We start from the raw sequence: 21,968 nt of genomic DNA, 5'->3' as shown, positions 1-21,968 counted from the left end.
AGGATGGTCCTTTGAATGTGGAGGCTGGTGGGGTGATAAGTGAGGACAAGGAGGACCCTAACATGTTTCTGGGAGGGAGGAGAAAGCGTGAGGGAGGATGCGTGGGAGATGGGCCGGACACAGTTGAGGGTCCTGTCAACGACCGTGGATGGAAAACCTCGGTTAAGGAAGAAGGAGTTCATGTCAGAGGAATTATTTTTGAAGGTAGCATCATCAGAACAGATGCGACGGAGGTGAAGGAACTCAGAGAATGGGATGGAGTCCTTACAGGAAGTGGGGTGTGAGGAGCTGTAGTCGAGGTAGCTGTGGGAGTCGGTTGGCTTGTAATGGCTATTGGTGGACAGTCTATCACCAGAGATTGAGACAGAGAGGTCAAGGAAGGGAAGGGAAGTGTCAGAGATGGACCACATGAAAATGATGGAGGGGTGGAGATTGGAAGCAAAATTAATAAATTTTTCCATGTCCCAACGAGAGCATGAAGCAGCACCGAAGTAATCATCGATGTACCGGAGAAAGAGTTGTGGAAGGGGGCCGGAGTAGGACTGGAACAAGGAATGTTCCACATACCCCATAAAGAGACAGGCATAGCTGGGGCCCATGCGGTTACCCATAGCCACACTTTTTATTTGGAGGAAGTGAGAGGAGTTGAAAGAGAAATTGTTCAGTGTGAGAACAAGTTCAGCCAGACGGAGGAGAGTAGTGGTGGATGGGGATTGTTTGGGCATCTGTTCGAGGAAGAAGCTAAGGGCCCTCAGACCATCCCGGTGGGGGATGGAGATGTTGAGGGATTGGATGTCCATGGTGAAGAGGGAGCGGTTGGGGCCAGGGAACTGGAACTTGTTGATGTGACGTAAGGTGTCAGAGGAATCACAGATGTAGGTGGGAAGGGACTGGACAAGGGGAGAGAGAAGGGAGTCAAGATAATGAGAAATGAGTTCCGTGGGGCAGGAGCAAGCTGACACGATCGGTCTACCGGGACAGGTCTTGTGCTCCCTCCTCACCCCGCACCCTTTCTGTTTCTTCCCCCTTCCTTTTGTTTTTTACAATAATTTATATAGATTTTTCTTTTCCCACCTATTTCCATTATTTTTAAATCTTTTATGCCCCCCCACCCCCACTAGAGTTATACCTTGATTGCCCTACCATCCATTCTTAATTAGCACATTCGTTTAGATAATATCACCAACTTCAACACCTCTGTGTTCTTTTGTTCTTTTGTCAGTGACATCTTTTGATTATCTGCTCCTATCACTGCTTGCTTGTCCCTACAACCACACCCCAACCCCCTACACTTCTCTCCCCCACCCAACACCCCCCCGCCCCCCACCCCACATTAAACCAGCTTATATTTCACCCCTCTCCTTGGATTCACCTAGTTCTGTTGAAGGGTCATGAGGACTCAAAACGTCAACTCTTTTCTTCTCCACCGATGCTGCCAGACCTGCTGAGTTTTTCCAGGTAATTCTGTTTTTGTTTTGGATTTCCAGCATCCGCAGTTTTTTGTTTTTATCTCTGTGTTTAATTGACTGCCACTCCTCTTCAAGAAATGCCTACCTTGAAGAAGTTCTGCTCGTCTCTGCGACAAGACTTCCGTATCTCTCTTTTGCCTTGTTCACCGACATTGCTTTCCATTTCTCTCCTGGTGTTTGGCAAGGTGTTTACTAAAACCTGCTTTCACAGCCATATCTCCTTTCTCAGTGACTGTCTCCATCTCTGACTTACCCCATGTGGATTTCAACTGAAATTCTACCCCTCATGTTTCGGAGCCACCCAGCATTACAGGTATCTCCGGGACATAAAACGTTTCTGGGACTGCTGTTCCCGTCACATTCTGAGATCCACACTCAGTGCCATGCGCCGCCATATGAACACACTCGACCTCTCCCTCCAGCAGCACCGCCGTAGCCTTTTTCAAAGCTGCGCGTGCCCCCAGTTTCATTTTATTCTTTGTCTCATCCGACGCCTCAACAAGAAAATTTTTCTCTTTCTCTCAGGTGCTAAGGAACGCAAGCTCCAACAACTCATCGACACCAACTCCCATCTAGGACCCTCCACCCCTGCCTGTCCCTCCGTCCCCACCCCATCTTCCAATCCCAGCCCCGGCCGTGTATTCACTATACCCCCGACCTTCTCCTCTCCGACGCTGAACATTCAGTGCTTAGCATAGGACTTAGTTTCATACCCTTACGCCCTCATCTCAATGAATTTCGGGCTCGGCACGATGCTGAACTCTTCTTCCGCTGTCTTCGTCTCTGTGCTCACTTCCTGGGCAGGAGTCCTCTCCCCGTTCAACGGATCCTTTTACCCACCTCCAATATTCTCCCTCCACCTGGACCCCTCTCTCTGGAGTCTTACCTTCTCTTGATCTTTTCATTGAGAACTGTCGGCGCGACATTAGTCATCTCAATTTCTCTGCTCCTCTCACCCATTCTAATCTCTTTCTGTCTGAACTTACTGCACTCCGTTCTCTCAGGTCCAACCCTGACATTGTCATCAAACCCGCTGACAAGTGTGGTGCTGTTGTTGTCTGGTGCACTGACCTCTACCTCGCGGAGGCTGAGCGTCAACTTGGAGACACTTCCTCCTACCTCTCCCTGGACCATGACCCCACCACTGAACATCAAGCCATTGTTTCCAGGACTGTCACTGACCTCATCTCCTCTGGGGATCTTCCTCTCACAGCTTCCAACCTGATAGTCGCCCAACCTCGGACGGCCCGCTTCTACCTCCTACCCAAAATCCACAAACCGAACTGTCCCGCTAGACCGATCATGTCAGCTTGCTTCTGCCCCACGGAACTCATTTCTTGTTATCTTGACTCCCTTTTCTCTTCTCTTGTCCAGTCCCTTCCCACCTACATCCGTGATTCCTCTGACACCTTATGTCACATCAACAAGTTCCAGTTCCCTGGCCCCAACCGCTTCCTCTTCACCATGGACATCCAATCCCTCTACATCTCCATCCCCCACCGGGATAGTCTGAGGGCCCTTAACTTCTTCCTCGAACAGAGGCCTGAACAATCCCCATCCACCACTACTCTCCTCCGTCTGGCTGAACCTGTTCTCACACTGAACAATTTCTCCTTCAACTCCTCTCACTTCCTCCAAATAAAAAGTGTGGCTATGGGTACCTGCATGGGTCCCAGCTATGCCTGTCTCTTTATGGGGTATGTGGAACATTCCTTGTTCCAGTCCTACTCCGGCCCCCTTCCACAACTCTTTCTCCGGTACATCGATGATTACTTCGGTGCTGCTTCATGCTCTTGTCGGGACTTGGAAAAATTTATTAATTTTGCTTCCAATCTCTACCCCTCCATCATTTTCATGTGGTCCATCTCTGACACTTCCCTTCGCGTCCTTGACCTCTCTGTCTCAATCTCTGGTGATAGACTGTCCCCCAATAGCCATTACGAGCCTACCGACTCCCACAGCTACCTCAACTACAGCTCCTCACACCCCACTTCCTGTAAGGACTCCATCCCATTCTCTGAGTTCCTTCACCTCCGTCGCATCTGTTCTGATGATGCTACCTTCAAAAACAGTTCCTCTGACATGAACTGCTTCCTTAACCAAGGTTTTCCCCCCACGGTCGTTGACAGGGCCCTCAACCGTGTCCGGCCCATCTCCCGCGCATCCGGCCTCAAGCCTTCTCCTCCCTCCCACAAACATGATAGGGTCCCCCTTGTCCTCACTTATCACCCCACCAGCCTCTGCATTCAAAGGATCGTTCTCTGCCATTTCCGCCAACTCCAGCATGATGCCACCACCAAACACATCTTCCCTTCACACACCCGGTGGCATTACTTAGGGATCGTTCCCTCCGTCCACCCTGGTCCACTCCTCCATCACCCCCTACTCCTCAACCCCTACCTATGGCACCACCCCATGCCCATGCAAAAGATGCAACACCTGCCCCTTCACTTCCTCTCTCCTCACCGTCCAAGGGCCCAAACAATCCTGTCAAGTGAAGCAGCATTTCACTTGCATTTTCCCTAACTTAGTCTACTGCAGTTGTTGCTCCCAATGCGGTCTCCTCTACATTGGAGAGACCAAACGTAAACTGGGCGACCGCTTTGCAGAACACCTGTGGTCTGTCCACAAGAATGACCCAAACCTCCCTGTCACTTGCCACTTTAACACTCCACCCTGCTCTCTTGCTCATATGTCTGTCCTTGGCTTGCTGCATTGTTCCAGTGAAGCCCAACGCAAACTGGCGGAATATCACCTCATCTTCCGACTAGGCACTTTACGGCCTTCCGGACTGAATATTGAATTCAACAACTTTAGGTCTTAAGCTCCCTCCTCCATTCCCACCCCCTTTCTGTTTCTTCCCCCTTCCTTTTGTTTTTTACAATAATTTATATAGATTTTTCTTTTCCCACCTATTTCCATTATTTTTAAATCTTTTATGCCCCCCCACCCTCACTAGAGTTATACCTTGAGTGCCCTACCATCCATTCTTAATTAGCACATTTGTTTAGATAATATCACCAACTTCAACACCTCTGTGTTCTTTTGTCAGTGACATCTTTTGATTATCTGCTCCTATCACTGCTTGCTTGTCCCTACAACAACACCCCCCCTCCACTTCTCTCCCCCCACCTAACCACCACCCACCCCCCCACCCCCCCACCGCACCTTAAATCAGCTTATATTTCACCACTCTCCTTGGATTCACCTCGTTCTGTTAAAGGGTCATGAGGACTTGAAAGGTCAACTCTTTTCTTCTACGCCGATGCTGCCAGATCTGCTGAGTTTTTTCAAGGTATGTTGCCCGTTTGTTGCTGGATAATCCCAGTACCTATTTCTGCTGAGTATAATGGGAATCCTGTTGTTAAACTCTATGTATAATAATAGGCATCCAGCTGCTAAAAGAGAAACACTCGCTTAGTGTTTAACACATAAGAACCAATTTTCTAATTTCATGCAGTCAGTAGAGACCCTCGTGCTGGGGTTTCAATGTGTGGGATAGAATTATAGAATTATAGAACTGCAGCCATATATTCTAATTCCTTGCAGATCTTGGCTATTAGTAGCCCATCCTCACAGGAAGAAGTGAAATCATCAATTATTTTACCAGTTAAAAAACTTTTCAGTTTAACTCATAAGGTAAAGATAAGTAAGGTTAACTCTCAACGTTCTTTGCATTACATCTCCTGATGAGACCAAAAAATTGGTCTGTATGTATGAAAATCAACCTGAGTTTGACAAACACTTTGGGCTGAATTTTACGCTGATTGGGTGGACGTGCGCCTGACACCATCAGGTGTGAAATTGCACGAGATGACGTCGGGTGAGCATTCCGACTTCATCCTGCGCTCGCACAATATTTAGGTCAGCGGTCACGTGAAAAAGTTAGAAATGCGCCCAGCGACAATTAAGAGGGCAATTAAGCCCATTAATGGCGCAATTGTCTATCATTTTATGTAGCCCGTCCAACCTTGCGGTTGGTGGACGGGCGAATCAGTCAGACGGCCTTTGCATTTTTCATCAAACTTCATCCACTGGCGTGGTAAGATTTCTGTGATGAAATGTAACATAGGAAGCAACCTTCCGGTCGGTGAGCAGGGGCGGGGCCCGCTCGCCAATGCGTAAAATGGTGCGGGATGACGTTGGGTGGAACTCCCAACATCACCCCACATCATTTCCATTTTCAGGTCGGCGGGGGTGCAGTGGAGTCAGCTGCGCCCCCGCTGACCTGTAAACGGTCTATTGGTTTCAAAAGCTGGTGAAACGGCCAAGCGGCCTTCACGCTTTTCAGGAAACTTCATCCACGGGTGGGATGAAGTTTTCTGAAGCTTTTATAAAATAAATAAATAAATTTTCCAACCTTTACAAACGTGTCCCAACTCATGTGACACTGTCACATGAGGAGACATATTTAAATAATTTTTTACTTTATTTATTAAAAAGTTTATTATCAGCTTTATCTCCCTGAGGCAGCTCTGTGCCCCAACTCTACCTCCTCCCCCGGCCTGCACAGGTAGCACTGAGCGCTACTGGCAGTACATTCTGCTGGGTGGGCCTTAATTGGTCAGCCCACATAAAATGGTGGTGTGCAGCCGATCGCGGGCAGCGATTGGATCTGCGCCCGCCCCCGCCTGCTGTATCCCAGCCTGCCCACCATAGGAAAAATCCAGACCATAATAATTTCCTTTAACATCTAAAATAAATCTGTAATTATAAATGCAGAATTTTTATTCATAGTAATGCACAATATTCAATTTCGAAAGTGAATTGTGGGGTGGGAGGGTGGGGTCGCAAAGCTAGAGGGCTGCCTAGGGCTCCTAATACTTTTGCACCAGCCATGCTTAAAGCTTATTTAAGCCTCTAATAAAAGCAACATATTGTGGAAGCTGGAAATCTGAAATAAAAACAGGAAGTGCTGGAAAAGCTGGCAACATCTGTGGGGAGAGAAACAGAACTAACTTTTCCAGTGACTCTTCTACGGAATTGGTGCTATCAAGTTTGCATCTTCTTAAACTTTTTAAAATGAACTTTGTGCTCATCAAATGACAGTAGTTAGGCCTAGCCATTGTTAGCACTGGCACTCCTTAGTCATAAGGCCATAAAAATACCAGGTTTAGCAAAGTTGGATGTGCAGTAAAGCTCCCCCTAATAATGTGCCTCAGTCTGTCACGAGGCTGTGCCCCTTTAATTTTGAAAATATGATTTTCAAACTTTCAGCTGACTGAAAGGTTTGCAATTTGAAATGATACAGAAGAAACTACTTAAAAATGCAACGCCACCTTCCAAGATAAAGGTGAAAAACAAACAGGCCACCCTCAGTGAAGTGTGAAGGGAGAGATGTTCCCTATAATTCAGACCCATTGAAATTCATCATTGTCTAAGGAAGAGACATTAAAATGCAAAGTGCTGCATATTGAAACAATGGCTGCCACAGAGAGAGCCACCTGAAACCCCTTGAGGAAACAGGCTGAAAGCTGCTCTCTCATTTGAAACAAGTGTATCACCTGGTTAGAATCCAACACTACTAGAAACCTACCAGCGAACTGAGATCTCATAATAAATGCATCATCTTCTACGTCTGACTGCATCCATGAAATCAGCTAACCCAAATTGGCCGCAATGTTTAAAAATCTATGCCTGAAGGACAATCAAAGAACACTTAACCACGGGCAGAATTTTGTCCTTGTCAGGTAGGCTTGGCGGGGGCGGTCGGGGGCGGGCGGGAAGCTGACAGCTGCCTGCAATCGAGGTTGAAAGGTGGGCCAATTAAGGCCCGTCCAGCGTGAAATGCGAGTGGCATCGGTCAGCGTTGCCTGTGCGTGTGGGGACAGCAGGACGAGTGGGGCAAACATGAAATTCGCGCATGCATGCGAGTGAGTGCTTGCAAATCTCCCTGAAGCACAGAGCTGCCTCAGGAGATGAAGAGTTTTCAAAAAAAAATAAACAATTGAAAAATGTGATAAAACATGTTCTCTCATGTGACTCTGTCACATGAGCAGGGACATGTTATTAGTTAAATTTAAAATTTTTAATTTAAATTTTATTTGCTTTAGGAAAACTCTTCCTGCCCTTGGATGAGGTTTCCTAAAAAGTGCAAAGGCCGCTTGGCCTTTTTGCCTGCCTGCCAGCCGTAAGGTTGGGCGGACAGTGAAAAATGTCAGTCAATTGATCCTTTAATGGCCTTAACAGGCCTTTTAATTGTCGGCGGGTGCACTGCCAATTCTTGTGCATGCCCGCCAATCGAAATACCGCACGACTGCACGTTGACCTTGGGACGCTCGCCTGGCATCAACATGAGTCATTTTATGCTCGAGCAGATCAGGCACGTGCCCGCCAACCGAGATAAAAATTTTGCCCCATATGTTCTTTCAACACTTTTTTATTTCTGATACCTGTGTGTGAGATGTCATGTTTTTATTACTTTTTCCCCTCAGGTTTAGTGGTGAAAAAATTTTCTCTTTCTTTAACTCAAGAAAACCATGTTTGATTAGCTCCTTATTGCTCATTGCTTGAATTGTCAAAATATATTTGGATTCAGAAAAGGCATATCCCTGTGAAAAAGAAACTTAAACCCTTGTTGTGAGCACCTGGGGAGGTGCTCTGTATAGAGGGAAGCCAGTTCACCCCTTCTCACCTGGTCATAGCATGTCCTAATCTGAAGAATGAATCCCCCTTTTGCACCCATGTGACATTTTTCCATTTTTCATAACCCGGTATTTTGTGGCTTCCTTTGTGTGAAATTGGCAAATAATTTCTTTAGCTCAGTACAGTACTCAGTAAATGGCACAATCCAATGAGAAAGGTCCTAAGTTTGATCCTTGGTCTGTACTAAAGTAGCTGGTGACTGGTAATGGCAGTATACATACTTTCTGCTTTTATTGCTGCCACCTTCCTTGAGCCAGGAATAATCTTTAGATATTACTGTGTGCGTCCAGAAATAGTGGTGCTTATTGGTGCCCATCACTAGTTGTGCTACAATGTGAAGAAGTCTTAAAATAAACATCATTGTCCACTTTCAGGATGTAGAAGGTGCTTATATCTTATGTTTGAATTGGATGTAGGAACCAAATGTATGGCAGCTAAATTTGCTGATGACACCAAGGTAGGTAAGAAAGTAAATTGTCAAGAGGAGGTGGAGAATCTGCAAAGGGATATAGACAGGTTAAGTGAGTGGGCAAAAATTTGGCAGATGGAGTATAACATGAGAAACTGTGAACTTGCTCACTTTGGCAGGAAGAATAGAAAAGCTATTTAAATGGAGAAAGATTGCAAAACTTGGTACAAGGGGCTCTAGGTGTCATGGTACATGAATCACATAAAGTTAGTATGCAGGTACAGCAAGTGATTAGGAAGGTAAATGGAATGTTGGTGTATATTGCAAGAGGAATGGAGGGCAGAATTTTACATCCATCAGTCGGGTGGGCCGGCTGATTGTCGCTGGAGAAACGGGCTGCGCTGCCATTTTCCGCAGGCGGGCCAATTAAGCCCCCCCTGCGGCTTTTTGACTCCCATGGAGAACGGGAAAATAGTCGCAGGGGCAGGCGGCCTCAGACTGCTGGTTCCAATGAGGGGCGGGCAGCCTGTTTAAAGAGTGGCCAGGCAGCCTGCTTGAAGCAGTGCACCATGGCCACTCAGAGGAGTAGAAATGTTGCATGGAGGGCAGAGGAGGAGGTGGAGGAGGAAGGGGGCAGGCTGCAGAAGAAGCCAGCGGGGGGCCACTATGCACTCAGATTCTCGGACGCATGCCTTGCTGTCCTCCTGGAAGAGATGGGCCAGCGATGTGATGTTCTGTATCCTGAGGATGGGAGGAGGAGGGCCCCCCATGTTACCAGCCAGGCTTGGGAGGAGGTGGATGAGGCTGTGAGTGCCCATGATGGCATCAGACGCACTGGCACACAGTGCAGAAAACGCTTCAATGATTTGCTGCGCTCTGGACAGGTGAGTACTATGTCTGCCTAGGCCATTTGAGGCAGAAGGCAGCCTTAGCCTTTGCCCTCCCCCCTACCATGTATGGCTGTCATTTCTGCATAGGGCATCTGTCGCACGCTGGGTGGGCAAATGGGTACTGACAATGCTTACATCAGCCTTAGTGGTTGAGGTGAAGAAGGGCTTTCTGTGCAGCATGTGTTGGTTTCTGTGGCATTTGAGTAGTTTGGGGGCAAACTGCAGGGGAGGCCAGAAGTCACATACTCAGAACTCCAACACATGTCATATTGATGATAATGAGATGGTCCAAGGGGTTCCTCAAGGTCTTTTGGGCAAGTCCCATCTGCTGGCATTGGCGCCACACCTATTTGCTCCTCCTTACCATGGGCACTAGGACCTGTGTGCTATTCAAAGTGATGGACGCTAAATGTGTCCAAGGGAACCATTGGGGGAGGGGGTTGGGACCAGCCATACTATCTTCTGGGCACTGATCACCAGTAGTGTGGACAGGAGCCGCTGGAGGCCTCAGATGGCCCACTGTGGTTGGGGTGTGGCGTGTGCGTGCAGACTACATGAGCGAGATGCCCCAATAAATCCTCATGTGTTTTGCAGGCAAAAAGTAACCACAATGCCCAGGAGAGCCTGAGGACTGGAGGTGGGCGCGCCCTCCTCCAGCACCTCACCCCATTCGAGGAGCAGGCCATGGAGCTGGACAGGAGGCAAGAGGCCAGGGTGACCGGGGCAGGCGAGGCTGGGGTCCAGCGGGCAAGCATTTGAGGTCCACAGTCCCACCCACTCTGTGTGCCCACCATCCAAACCACTGATGGTTGCTGCAATCATTAATGCTGCAAAAATGCTCATTCACAGACTGAGACATTCTGACATTTGGGTCATACAGGAGGGACCCTCGTCCTCTTGAGGAATAGTATCTCCACCACCTTCCAAAGTCACCTTATCCCATTTGTGACCACTATCACCATGGTCATGCCATGCCATTGGATCACTGCTGCACACCCAAAGACTTATTCCATTCTAGGGGGTTTGGGACCTCCTGCACCCTTTCAGCCAGTGCGGCCCAAATTACTCTGTCCAAAAGGTCCCCAGCACCTCAGCTGTGAACCCCATGGCACTCAATTTCGATGAATGCCACCACGTTACTCATCCCTGCGCCAAGGGGAAATGTTGCCTTCGGGCCACCCGGTCTATGCCCCTCCTTACAGAATGAAGGGCAATAATATGACCTCTGAATCTCCTGTGTTCGGCGGAAAATGACACAACTGTTTGTGAAGTTTCCTCAGCCGCGCAACTATCCAGGCAACAATGCATCCACATCAGGTACCCCTGCACTCTCCCCACTCCCCTGGTTCATAACAAGCCATGTGGCATTCCTGAGGCCATCTGACCAGCCTGTTTGCATGTGCGTTTAATGCTTGGGACCCTCTTGACTCATTTGGACCTCACCAATGTTCTTCTTTTAAGGGTCTTGAAGGGTGAGCTACTTATGAGGCTGGGGGGGAATGAGATGAAAGATTGAAGTGAATGAACGCTAACTGATGCACTGTCCTTGTTGTTAGTTTCAGCATCACCACCAGAGCGACCCACACCTTGACCCCGCAGACCCCCCTCCACACCTGAGGGGAAACATGTACAACTTGTGGCACATCATTTCAGCCAGCCAGACACCAGCACAGACACATACATCTCGGTGGGGACTTTACCATCGGCTAGTATCCCGGGTCACAGTGGAGAGGGCACATCACGATCGCTGGAGGAGATGGTAGGGACAGAGAGTGCCGATGGCTCCAGCAGCCAGAGGGCTGCAGGGGACGAGGCACATGCTGAGTCCGGCACTGATGACGTGACTCTGGAGTTGTCCCCATTACAGCAGCTGCAAGAAAGGTGGCAGGAAGTGTGTTTCCATCTGGCAGGGTTGCAGGAGGGAATGGTTCAGTTGCTCTCTGCAACGGAGGAGTCTAGGCAGAGTGCACATGAAGAATCTGCCTTCAGGGCAGAGCATCAGGATTCCTTCAATGAGAGATTGGCGACTCTCATAGAGAGGGGCTTCCACCAAATGGATCAAATTTTGATTGGGATACCCTCTGACCTGCAAGGCCTCACAGCGGTACTGGCCACAGGTGGTGTTTTCCATTGTGGGAGATGTTGTGGACACTAAGCACCGGCACTCGGTGCCCATGCATCTGCAGTGAGCAGGGAGGTAGATTTGGACCTCACGTTGGCGCAGCAGCTGCCAGTCGTCGCTGTGAGCCCCTCTTTTGGTGCTCCAGATGAGGGCAGCAGCTCCTCCACCCCTCTGCCAGTCAACGTTGCTTCCGTTGAGGCTGCGACAACTGGGGAGGTGCCAGTTCAGGAACTGGCCACTCCCTCCCAAGCGGGGCCGTCACAGGCTCCACGGGCCAGAGGACGCCCGCCAAGGTCATCTAGGCCAATAGGACAGCAGAGTCAGCAGGCTGTCTCACAAGCCACTCCAAGTGATGGGGCGGCACCTAGCCGTAGCACCGCAAACGTAAGCATAAGGCACCTTAGGGACTCCCCGGGTATGTCACTGGTGATTTTGTGTAGGCCTTAGAATAGGGACTCCTTTTTGTAACATTGTTGAATAATCATGTGGGCTTTAATTGTGGACAGAATAAAGTCCACCTTTGTTACCATGGCTGAGTGTCTTTTCATTGTGGTGAGTTTTTTCATTTTCACATAACTATCATGAGTGTTAGAGTGGAGATTGATGTTTCTGTACTAAGGCCTTATTTGCAGCTGATAAGATGGAAGATGTAGCACCTAAGTGCCATGTGCGGAAGTTCCAGGCAATGCTGCTCCTGCTGATCCATGTGTGTGGAGTTAGCTGAAGGTTCTTTGGATTAAATTGTCCTGGGTGTCCCTGCCTCCTTGGTGTAAACACGGGTCGTCGTTGTGGCCCTCACCCTCGCCCTGTGCTTCCTCATCCTCTGAGGCACTGCTGGATTCATCATGTGTAGCCTCATCCAGGGCGTCAAGGTCTTCATTGTCAATTCCATCCCCCCTTTCCAGCGCAAGATTGTGCAGGGCGCAGCAGACTACCACGATCAGAGAGACGCGATCTGGGGGGTATTGGAGTGGTCCAGGCAATGGAAGCGCATCTTGAGAAGACTGATGGCTCTCTCCACCACAGCCCTTGTGGTGCCCTGGCTCCTATTGTACCGAAGCTCAGCTTCTGTTCTTGGACGGTGTACTGGCATCATGAGCCACCTTCGCCCTTGTCACCCAGCAGCCAACCATCCAGCCGAGCCGAAGCACTGAGGAGCCCCGGCACCTGGAGTGTCTGAGGATGTAGGTGTTGTGGGAGCTGCCTGGGAACCTGCAACAGACTTGTAAAATCTGCATTCTGTGATCACACACTATCTGCACGTTCCTGGAGTGGAAGCCCTTCCTGTTGACGAAGGCACCGGGCTCACCTACTGGCGCCTTGATGGCCACATGTGTCCAGTCTATTGCACTCTGGTCATGGGGGAAGCCAGCAATGGCTGTGAAGCCTCTGGTTTGCTGTATCTGACTTGTGTGGTCACAGTGGCAGTGGATAAAGGTGGATACTCGGCTGAACAGAGCGTCTGTCACCTGCTTGACACAAGTGTGGACATCTGATTGGGAGACACCGCAAAGATCACCCACCGAGCCCTGGAAGGAGCCAGAGAAGTAGAAGTGGAGGGCAACTGTGAGCTACAGAGCCGCTGGCATGTGGTGTCCACCCACACAATTAGGCGAGATCTCAGGGCCAATCATCTGACAGATATAGTTGACTGTCTCCCTTGAGAGTGGGAGCCTCCTTCGGCACTGCACCTCAGTCATATTGAGGTAGCTGCTTCGCCGCCTGTATACCCCGGCAGCAGGATAGTGGCGTTGTTTGAGGCCCCTTGCACCTTGGACAACCTCTTGGCCCTGCGCTCCTTGTGCCTGCGCCTGGACACCCAAAGGTGCCTCCCTTGGAGGCTGATTGTCCAGGCTGGGCCTCCTGCTGATTCTATCCCTCCCTTCCTCCTCAGGGGACTTGCCTCCACTGGAGAGGTCAGAGCCCACAGCCCCAGGCTAAATGGAGGCCTCGGAAAGCTGCAAGGCCGAAAAAGATTACTGACTGCAAACTGGTTTCAAATTACACAAAAACCTCTTGGACATCAATGAGAACTACTAACAATCACACAGGTATGTTTTAAACATTTACATCTATTATAACTTCGTGAAAAGCATGAACAACCCCTGAGTCCACGTATCCCGACATAACAAAAGTTTTCTTAAATAATCTCCTACCCGCCTTCCCATTGGGCCCGTGCACCAACCCGAAGTTCACACGGGCCCCTCAAAATCGTACACAATTGGCAAGTTAAGGGGCTTAACGAGCCCTTCAATTAATGGCGGGTGAACTGAGTGCGCCCGCCCACCGAAATATTGCGATGGGCACGCGCTAATGTCGGCACGCTCGCGCAATGTCAGCGCGCGTCATTTTGCGGGCTAAGCCATCAGCCGGAAAATTCTGGCCAATGTTATTGATGCAAGAGAACATGGAGGAGAGAGAAGAGGGAACAAGAAGAGAACATGGAGAGAGAAAGACAAACAACATCTACCGAAGAAAGCAAAAAGAGGCTACACTTCCCATAGGACCAAAAAACACTGGAATGACTGGGAGGCTGAAACATCGGGGAAGATTTTCCCCTCGTTGGGCGAGCGTGGTGGGCGGGCCCTGACTGTGATTTCATGGTGGCTGGCCAGTTAACAGCCAACCAGCGTGAAACCCATGCTGATAACCTCAGCGCTGGTGGGGGGTGGGGGCGGGAGGAAGGTGAGTGCTGAAGTGTGTGCATGCGCAGGGGTGTGCGCAGTGAAAGCTCCCTGATGGCTCAGGGAGCTGAAGATTTTTAACATGAGAAATAAAGATTTTAAAAACAAGGAAAGCATGTCCCAATGTGTGACTCTTTCACATGAACAGGGACATGTGAAATATGAGTTTTAAAAATCTTCATTTTTTCTTAGTCACTGTTTGAAACTCCATCCCGCCTGGATGAAGTTTTGCAAAAAATGCAAAGGCCACTGGATCGTCCACCTGCCAACCATAAGGTTGGACGGGCAGCGAAAAATTCAATTTAATTAATTGATTAACGGGCTTAATAGCCCTCCTAATTGTCGACGGGTGTGCTGCCGATTCTCGTGTGTGCCCGCCGACCGAAATAGCATGCAAGTGCGCGATGATGTTGGGGTGCTCGCCCGGCGTCATCGAGCGCTATTTTATGCTTGTGTGTGTTGGGCACGTACCCGCACACTGAGCTGAAAATCCTGTCCCTAGAATTTCTGGGAACATCAGAGAATGTTGAAGTCCGAACTGAGACTTGGGGGGGGTGGAGATGTAGCATAATGGAGTATGTTAGACTAAGTCCAATCAAGGCTTAACTGTAGCAGTCTTTGAAATCATGGAAGGAAGTGACATACTCACCTAAAGTCTCAGATAACATGAGTGTAAGCATGGTCAGAAGCTTGTGTAGGGTATTCTCATAACTGTAAATATGTCACAATGAAGTTAGTGGCCTGAGTTTTTGGGTTGGTGTGCGGGGGCGGGGCCTCGCTCGCTGACACGTAAAATGACGCGTGATCACGTCAGGCGTGTATCCCGACGTCACCGCGCGTCATTCCGATCTTCAGTTTAGCGGGCGCGCACCGGAGTGCCGAACTGTCAAAGGCCTATTAAGGCCATTTAAAAACTAATTGAAATAATTAACAGGGTTGCCCGTCCAACCTTAAGGTTGGGGACAGGCGGAGAGCACAGGCGGCCTTCGCATTTTTCATGAAACCTCATCCACAGGTGGGATGAGGCTTCATGAAGGCTTTATAAATGCAATAAAATATTTTAGTAAAATTCCTTGACATGTCCCAGCTCATGTGGCACTGTCACATGAGGGGACATGAAAGAATAATTTCTTAAGTTCTTTTTTTCAGTTTTCCAAATCAAATTAATCTCCCTGAGGCAGCTCCGTGCCTCAGGGAGATTTCTGCGCTCTTTCACGCACATGCGTGAAAGAGTGCAGGCCCCTTCTCTCCTTCCTCCCTCCTACCCCTGTCCGCACAAGTAGCACTAAGCGCTTCCGGGTGCGCGTCATGCTGAGCGGGCCTTAATTGGCTCACCCATGCAAAATGGCGGTGCGCAGCCAATCGCAGGCAGCAATCGGCTACGCCTGCTCCTGAACCGCACGTCCAATGGGTAGAAAATTCTCCCCAGTGTTTCGTAGCCAGCAGTCCTTGAGAATTTATTGAAACTACTGTTTCAGCAGTCCAACAACGCAATAATATAAAATGCTGCCACTTTAAGAACTAATGAGTAATTAACTTTATGTGCTTGGACTTTGTCCTGGCTAAGAAAAGAAGACGTTGTTTGGTAATAGTGAAAGTGAAAGACTGAATTTGTTCTGCAGCAAATGTCCAGCTACGCGTAGATATAGTTCTTGGAAAATGCTTTAGAAACTTGAAATTCTGAAACAAAGATGAAAATTTTGACTTTTTGCTGTCTTGTATCATTGATTTCAACATCAGGTAAAGTATTACTGATCTAAGTTCTCTTTTAGTATTTGTATAATGACAAAATATCGGCAGATAATAAAAGTGTTTAGAGAGTTTTCGCTTCTGTTGCAGTTAACACCTGCAAGTAAAAACAGAAATTGCTGGAAATACTAAGCCGGAAGCATCTGTGGAGAGAAAAGCAAAGTTATGGTTTTAGGTTGACCTTCCGTTAGAGCTGGAAAAAGTTTGTGATGTAACAGGTTTAAATCAAGTATAGACGCAGGAAGCGGAGGAGGAGAGGAACAAAAGAGTAAATCTCTGACAGTGTGGAAGGCAGGAGTGATTAAGTGACTAAAGGAACGATGGCGCTATGCAAAATAAAATGGTATTGGGACAGGAAAAGAAACAAATGGGTCTGGAGAAGGTGTAAATGGGAATAGCAGAATTGGCTGCTGTCCAAAAAACGGGGTCAGAAGTCATGATCTGAAATTGTTCAAATTCGATGTTGATATCAGAAGGCTGTAATGTGCCCAATCAAAGGATTGAGATGACGTTCCTCAAGATTACACTGAGCTTAATCTAAACAATACCCGAGGCTGGGGCTGAAAGAGGTCAGAGTGGGAGTGAGGCAGAGCATTCCACTCACAGACAATCAACAGCATGGGGTCTTTGACTCAAAAGAGGTGTTCCACAAAGCAGTCATCCAATGTGTTTTGCCACATCTTTGTAAAGAAGACCGCATCATTATTAGCAAATATAGTATAATAAATTGAAAGATGTGGAAGTAAATTGCTGTTTCATTTGGAAAGAGAATTTAAGGCCAAGACATTGGGAAGGGAGGAAGTTAAAAGGCAGGTGGCGCATCAACTGCACTTGCAACAGAAGATGTCGTGGGTAGGGGAGGGGTGTTGGGGGTACTTGTGAAGTGGACTAGCGTCTCACAGATAGACCGGACCCTTTGCAATGCTGTAAGGAGTGTGGAGGGGAAGATGTGTTTGTGGTCGGATCAGATTGAAGATGGCAGAAATGAGGTAAGATGATCCATTGAATGTGGAGGCAGGAGGATTGGAATGTAAGAACAAAGGAATCCTGTTGTGGTTCTGGCTGGGAAGGCAGAAAATGAGAACAGAAGCGTAGGAAATGGAATGGACACCTTGGTTGTGGAAAATGGAAGGCCTATTGAAGCACTGGGATAGAAGATGGCATCATCAGAATAGATGCCACAGATAGAGAGAAACTGGGAGAATGGAATAGAAAGCCAGGTGGAGGAAGCATAGTTCGTTTCTCTGTTAACTCTGTTTCTCTCTCCACAGATGCTGCCTGACCTGCTGAGTACTTCCAGCTTTTTCTGTTTTTATATCAAATTTCTAGCTTCTGCAGTATTTTACTTTGGTATTAACATCTACAAGTGTAAGGATAATCAGTTTATTGGCAAAGTCCACTTGCTACTGCATAGAGAAAGCACAAATCAACTGCAGCAAACTATAGGACATTACCTAGTAGCGTGTATTGAAAATTGGCACCACAGCTAGGCCTGATCCCATTCCCACTAGATTCCAGACAAGGCCATTCCGAATAGGGATCACATATAAACATCGTACACTGAAAATCAGCATCAGCAGAATTTTAACAGATATGGTTACTAAACTATTGATTAATTATTTAAATATGTTCATGACTTGTAAGCTTACTGTTTCTATGAGTCTTGCAGAAATTTACCATGATGTATCATTAATTTCATATTGAAAATAACAACACTTCTGCTATTTAGTCAGCTAACTAATCAGGTCATGAATATGCTGGATATTTTTTCAGCAGACTTATGTCTTTTCTGCTCAATGTCCTTTCTAAACAATCTAACTTTTTTAAAATTTAAAATCTCTACAAAGATGGGAAATTATTAGTTAAAACTGTATGTGTTTGGTGGGTTTTAACTGGTGTCTTATCAGCTGCCCATTGCCAATGTAAACTATGCCAAGCTGGCTGATGAGCCATTTTGAGTTTGAAGCTGCATTCGCATACCAATGTAATCGTCACAAATAAATTCAGATTTTGATTTTTTCTTTCCACACAATGAAATAAGCAATCTCCAATAACTTTAGATTGCTGTTTGGGGATAACAATATGTATTTGTCTGGAAATAATTCTAGATCCATTCAGTCCAGGTTTGTTACTGCATCTTCATTTAAGGTCTTGTTGCAAAAGTCCTACATATTCCATAATAATTGCTTTAAATTAAGCATGGTACACATATATGTTGCTTTTTTTAGATTTTAAAGAAATGTGCAAATGTGTCTTTTAGACAAAACAATACGATATTATTTTAGTAATATATCTTATTGGATGTTTTCATAAATTTTTAATCTCTTTTTGAAGACTCAATAGGTCTGGAGATATTTCAAAGCCCACTGAAAGTATTATTAAATGAAGATGTTCATCTGAAGTGCAAGGCAACTGGCTATGTTGGTGCTACAATTGACCCCAAAACGGTAGGAGTCGAATGGATCCTAGAGGGACATACAACAGTGTATTCTTTCATCGGAGGTGAACATTACTCAAATCGATCTGGAGCATACATTTCTGATAGTGCTTTACTGAAGGGAGATGCTTCACTTCACCTTCCGAAAGTACAATTAGCAGATGAAGGAAAATACACTTGCAATGTGTTCATAACTCCTGAAAATGCAGAACAGACTTCAGCAATGCAGGTGTCAGGTAAGGATCACAAAGAAAACACGTGTTTTTTTTTAAACAAAAACAGAATTACCTGGAAAAACTGGAAAAGGGTTGAAATATAAGCTGGTTGAAGGTGGGGTGGGCGGTTTGGGTGGGGGGAGAGAAGTGGAGGGGGGGTGGTGTTGTTGTAGGCAAAAGCAGTGATAGAAGCAGATCATCAAAAGATGTCACAGACGGCAGAACAAAAGAACACATAGGTGCCAATGCTGCCAGACCTGCTGAGTTTTTCCAGGTAATTCTGATTTTGTTTTAGATTTCCAGCATCCGCAGTTTTTTGTTTTTATCTCTGTGTTTAATTGACTGCCACTGCTCTTCAAGAAATGCCTACCTCCTTGAAGAAGTTCTGTTCGTCTCTGCGATAAGATTTCCGTATCTCTCGTTTGCCTTGTTCACATTTATTGCTTTCCATTTCTCTCCTGGTGCTTGACAAGGTGTTTACTAAAACCTGCTTTCACAGCCATATCTCCTTTCTCAGTGACTGTCTTCATCTCCGAATTACCCCACGTGGATTTCAACTGAAATTCCACCCATGTTTCGAACCCACCCAGGATTACAGGTATTTTCGGGACATAAAACGTTTCTCGGACTGCTGTTCCCGTCGCATCCTGAGATCCACACTCCGTGTCATGCGCCGCCATATGAACACACTCGACCTCTCCCTCCAGCAGCACCGCCGTACCCTTTTTCAAAGCTGCACGTGCCCCCAGTTTCATTTTATTCTTCGGCTCATCCGACGCCTCAACAAGAAACTTTTTCTCTTTCTCTCAAGTGCTAAGGAACGCAAGCTCCAACAACTCATCGACACCAACACCCATCAAGGACCCTCCACCCCTGCCTGTCCCTCCGTCCCCACCCCATCTTCCAATCCCAGCCCCAGCCGGATATTCACTATACCCCCTGACCTTCCCCTCTCCGACGCTGAACACTCAGTGCTCAGCAAAGGACATAGTTTCATACCCCTATGCCCTCACCTTAATGAATTTCGGGCTCGGCACGATGCTGAACTCTTCTTCTGCCGTCTTCGTCTCCGGGCTCACTTCTTTGGGCAGGAGTCCTCTCCCCATTCAACGGATCCTTTTACCCATCTCCAATATTCTCCCTCCACCTGGACCCCTCCCTCTGGATTCTTACCTTCTCTTGATGTTTTCATTGAGAACTGTCGGCGCGACATTAGTCGTCTCAATTTCTCTGCTCCTCTCACCCATTCTAATCTCTCTCTCGCTGAACTTACTGCACTCCATTCTCTCAGGTCCAACCCTGATATCATCATCAAACCCGCTGACAAGGGTGGTGCTGTTGTTGTCTGGTGCACTGACCTCTACCTCGCGGAGGCTGAGCGTCAACTCACAGACACTTCCTCCTACCTCTCCCTGGACCATGACCCCACCACTGAACATCAAGCCATTGTTTCCAGGACTGTCACTGACCTCATCTCCTCTGGGGATCTTCCTCCCACAGCTTCCAACCTGATAGTCGCCCAACCTCGGATGGCCCGCTTCTACCTCCTACCCAAAATCCACAAACAGAACTGTCCCGGTAGACCGATCGTGTCAGCTTGCTCCTGCCCCATAGAACTCATCTCTCGTTATCTTGACTCCCTTCTCTCTCCCCTTGTCCAGTCCCTTCCCACCTACATCCGTGATTCCTCTGACACCTTACGTCACATCAACAATTTCCAGTTCCCTGGCCCCAACCGCTTCCTCTTCACCATGGACGTCCAATCCCTCTACACCTCCATCCCCCACCAGGATGGTCTGAGGGCCCTTAGCTTCTTCCTCGAACAGAGGCCCGAACAATCCCCATCCACCACTACTCTCCTCCGTCTGGCTGAACTTGTTCTCACGCTGAACAATTTCTCCTTCAACTCCTCTACTTCCTCCAAATAAAAGGTGTGGCTATGGGTACCCGCATGGGCCCCAGCTATGCCTGTCTCTTTATTGGGGAATGTGGAACATTCCTTGTTCCAGTCCTACTCCGGCCCCCTTCCACAACTCTTTCTCCGGTACATCGATGATTACTTTGGTGCTGCTTCGTGCTCTCATCGGGACTTGGAAAAATTTATTAATTTTGCTTCCAATCGCCATCCCTCCATCATTTTCATGTGGTCCATCTCTGACACTTCCCTTCCCTTCCTTGACCTCTCTGTCTCAATCTCTGGTGATAGACTGTCCACCAATATCCATTACAAGCCTACCGACTCCCACAGCTACCTTGACTACAGCTCCTCACACCCCGCTTCCTGTAAGGACTCCATCCCATTCTCTCAGTTCCTTCACCTCCGTTGCATCTGTTCCGATGATGCTACCTTCAAAAACAGTTCCTCTGACATGTCCTCCTTCTTCCTTAACCGAGGTTTTCCACCCACAGTCGTTGACAGGGCCCTTAACCGTGTTGGGCCCATCGCCTGCGCATCCACCCTCACGCCTTCTCCTCCCTCCCAGAAACATGATAGAGTCCCCCTTGTCCTCACTTATCACCCCACCAGCCTCCGCATTCAAAGGATCATCTTCCGCCATTTCCGCCAACTCCAGCATGATGCCACTACCAAACACATCTTCCCTTCACCCCCACGGTCGGCATTCCGTAGGGATCGTTCCCTCCGGGACACTCTGGGCCACTCCTCCATCACCCCCTACTCACCAAACCCCACCTATGGTACCACCCCATGCCCACGCAAAAGATGTAACACCTGCCCCTTCACTTCCTCTCTCCTCACCGTCCAAGGGCCCAAACACTCCTTTCAAGTGAAGCAACATTTCACTTGCATTTCTCCCAACTTAGTCTACTGCATTCGTTGCTCCCAATGTGGTCTCCTCTACATTGGAGAGACCAAACGTAAACTGAGCGACCGCTTTGCAGAACACCTGCGGTCTGTCTGCAAGAATGACCCAAACCTCCCTGTCGCTTGCCATTTCAACACTCCACCCTGCTCTCTTGCCCATATGTCTGTCCTTGGCTTGCTGCATTGTTCCAGTGAAGCCCAACGCAAACTGGAGGAACAACACCTCATCTTCTGACTAGACACTTTACAGCCTTCCGTACTGAATATTGAATTCAACAACTTTAGGTCTTGACCTCCCTCCTCCATCCCCACCCCCCTTCTGTTTCTTCCCCCTTCCTTTTGTTTTTTTCCAATAAATTATATAGATTTTTCATTTTTCCCTCCTATTTCCATTATTTTAAAATATTTTTGAATCTTTTATGCTCCCCCCACCCCCACTAGAGCTAGACCTTGAGTGCCCTACCATCCATTCTTAATTAGCACATTCGTTTAGATAATATCACCAACTTCGACACCTATGTGTT

General features: G+C 47.9%; 1 protein-coding gene across 1 annotated transcript in view; it reads left to right on the top strand.

Annotated features, from left to right (window-relative positions):
- Nucleotides 1-5,282: 5,282 nt before the first annotated feature.
- The window catches only part of LOC121282818 (uncharacterized protein DDB_G0290685-like), a 98,272-nt gene continuing 81,586 nt past the window's right edge, over nt 5,283-21,968 (top strand). Inside the window, exons 1-2 of the mRNA XM_041196633.1 lie at nt 5,283-5,292; nt 18,303-18,641. Coding sequence (XP_041052567.1) covers nt 5,283-5,292; nt 18,303-18,641 — 349 coding nt within the window. The remainder of the gene's footprint in view (nt 5,293-18,302; nt 18,642-21,968) is intronic.

This window comes from Carcharodon carcharias, chromosome 10 (genome assembly GCF_017639515.1).
Source record: "Carcharodon carcharias isolate sCarCar2 chromosome 10, sCarCar2.pri, whole genome shotgun sequence".
NCBI classification, from domain to species: Eukaryota; Metazoa; Chordata; class Chondrichthyes; order Lamniformes; family Lamnidae; genus Carcharodon; species Carcharodon carcharias.
Note: the sequence above shows the minus strand (reverse complement) of the source record. Positions and strands in the feature narration are given on the sequence as shown.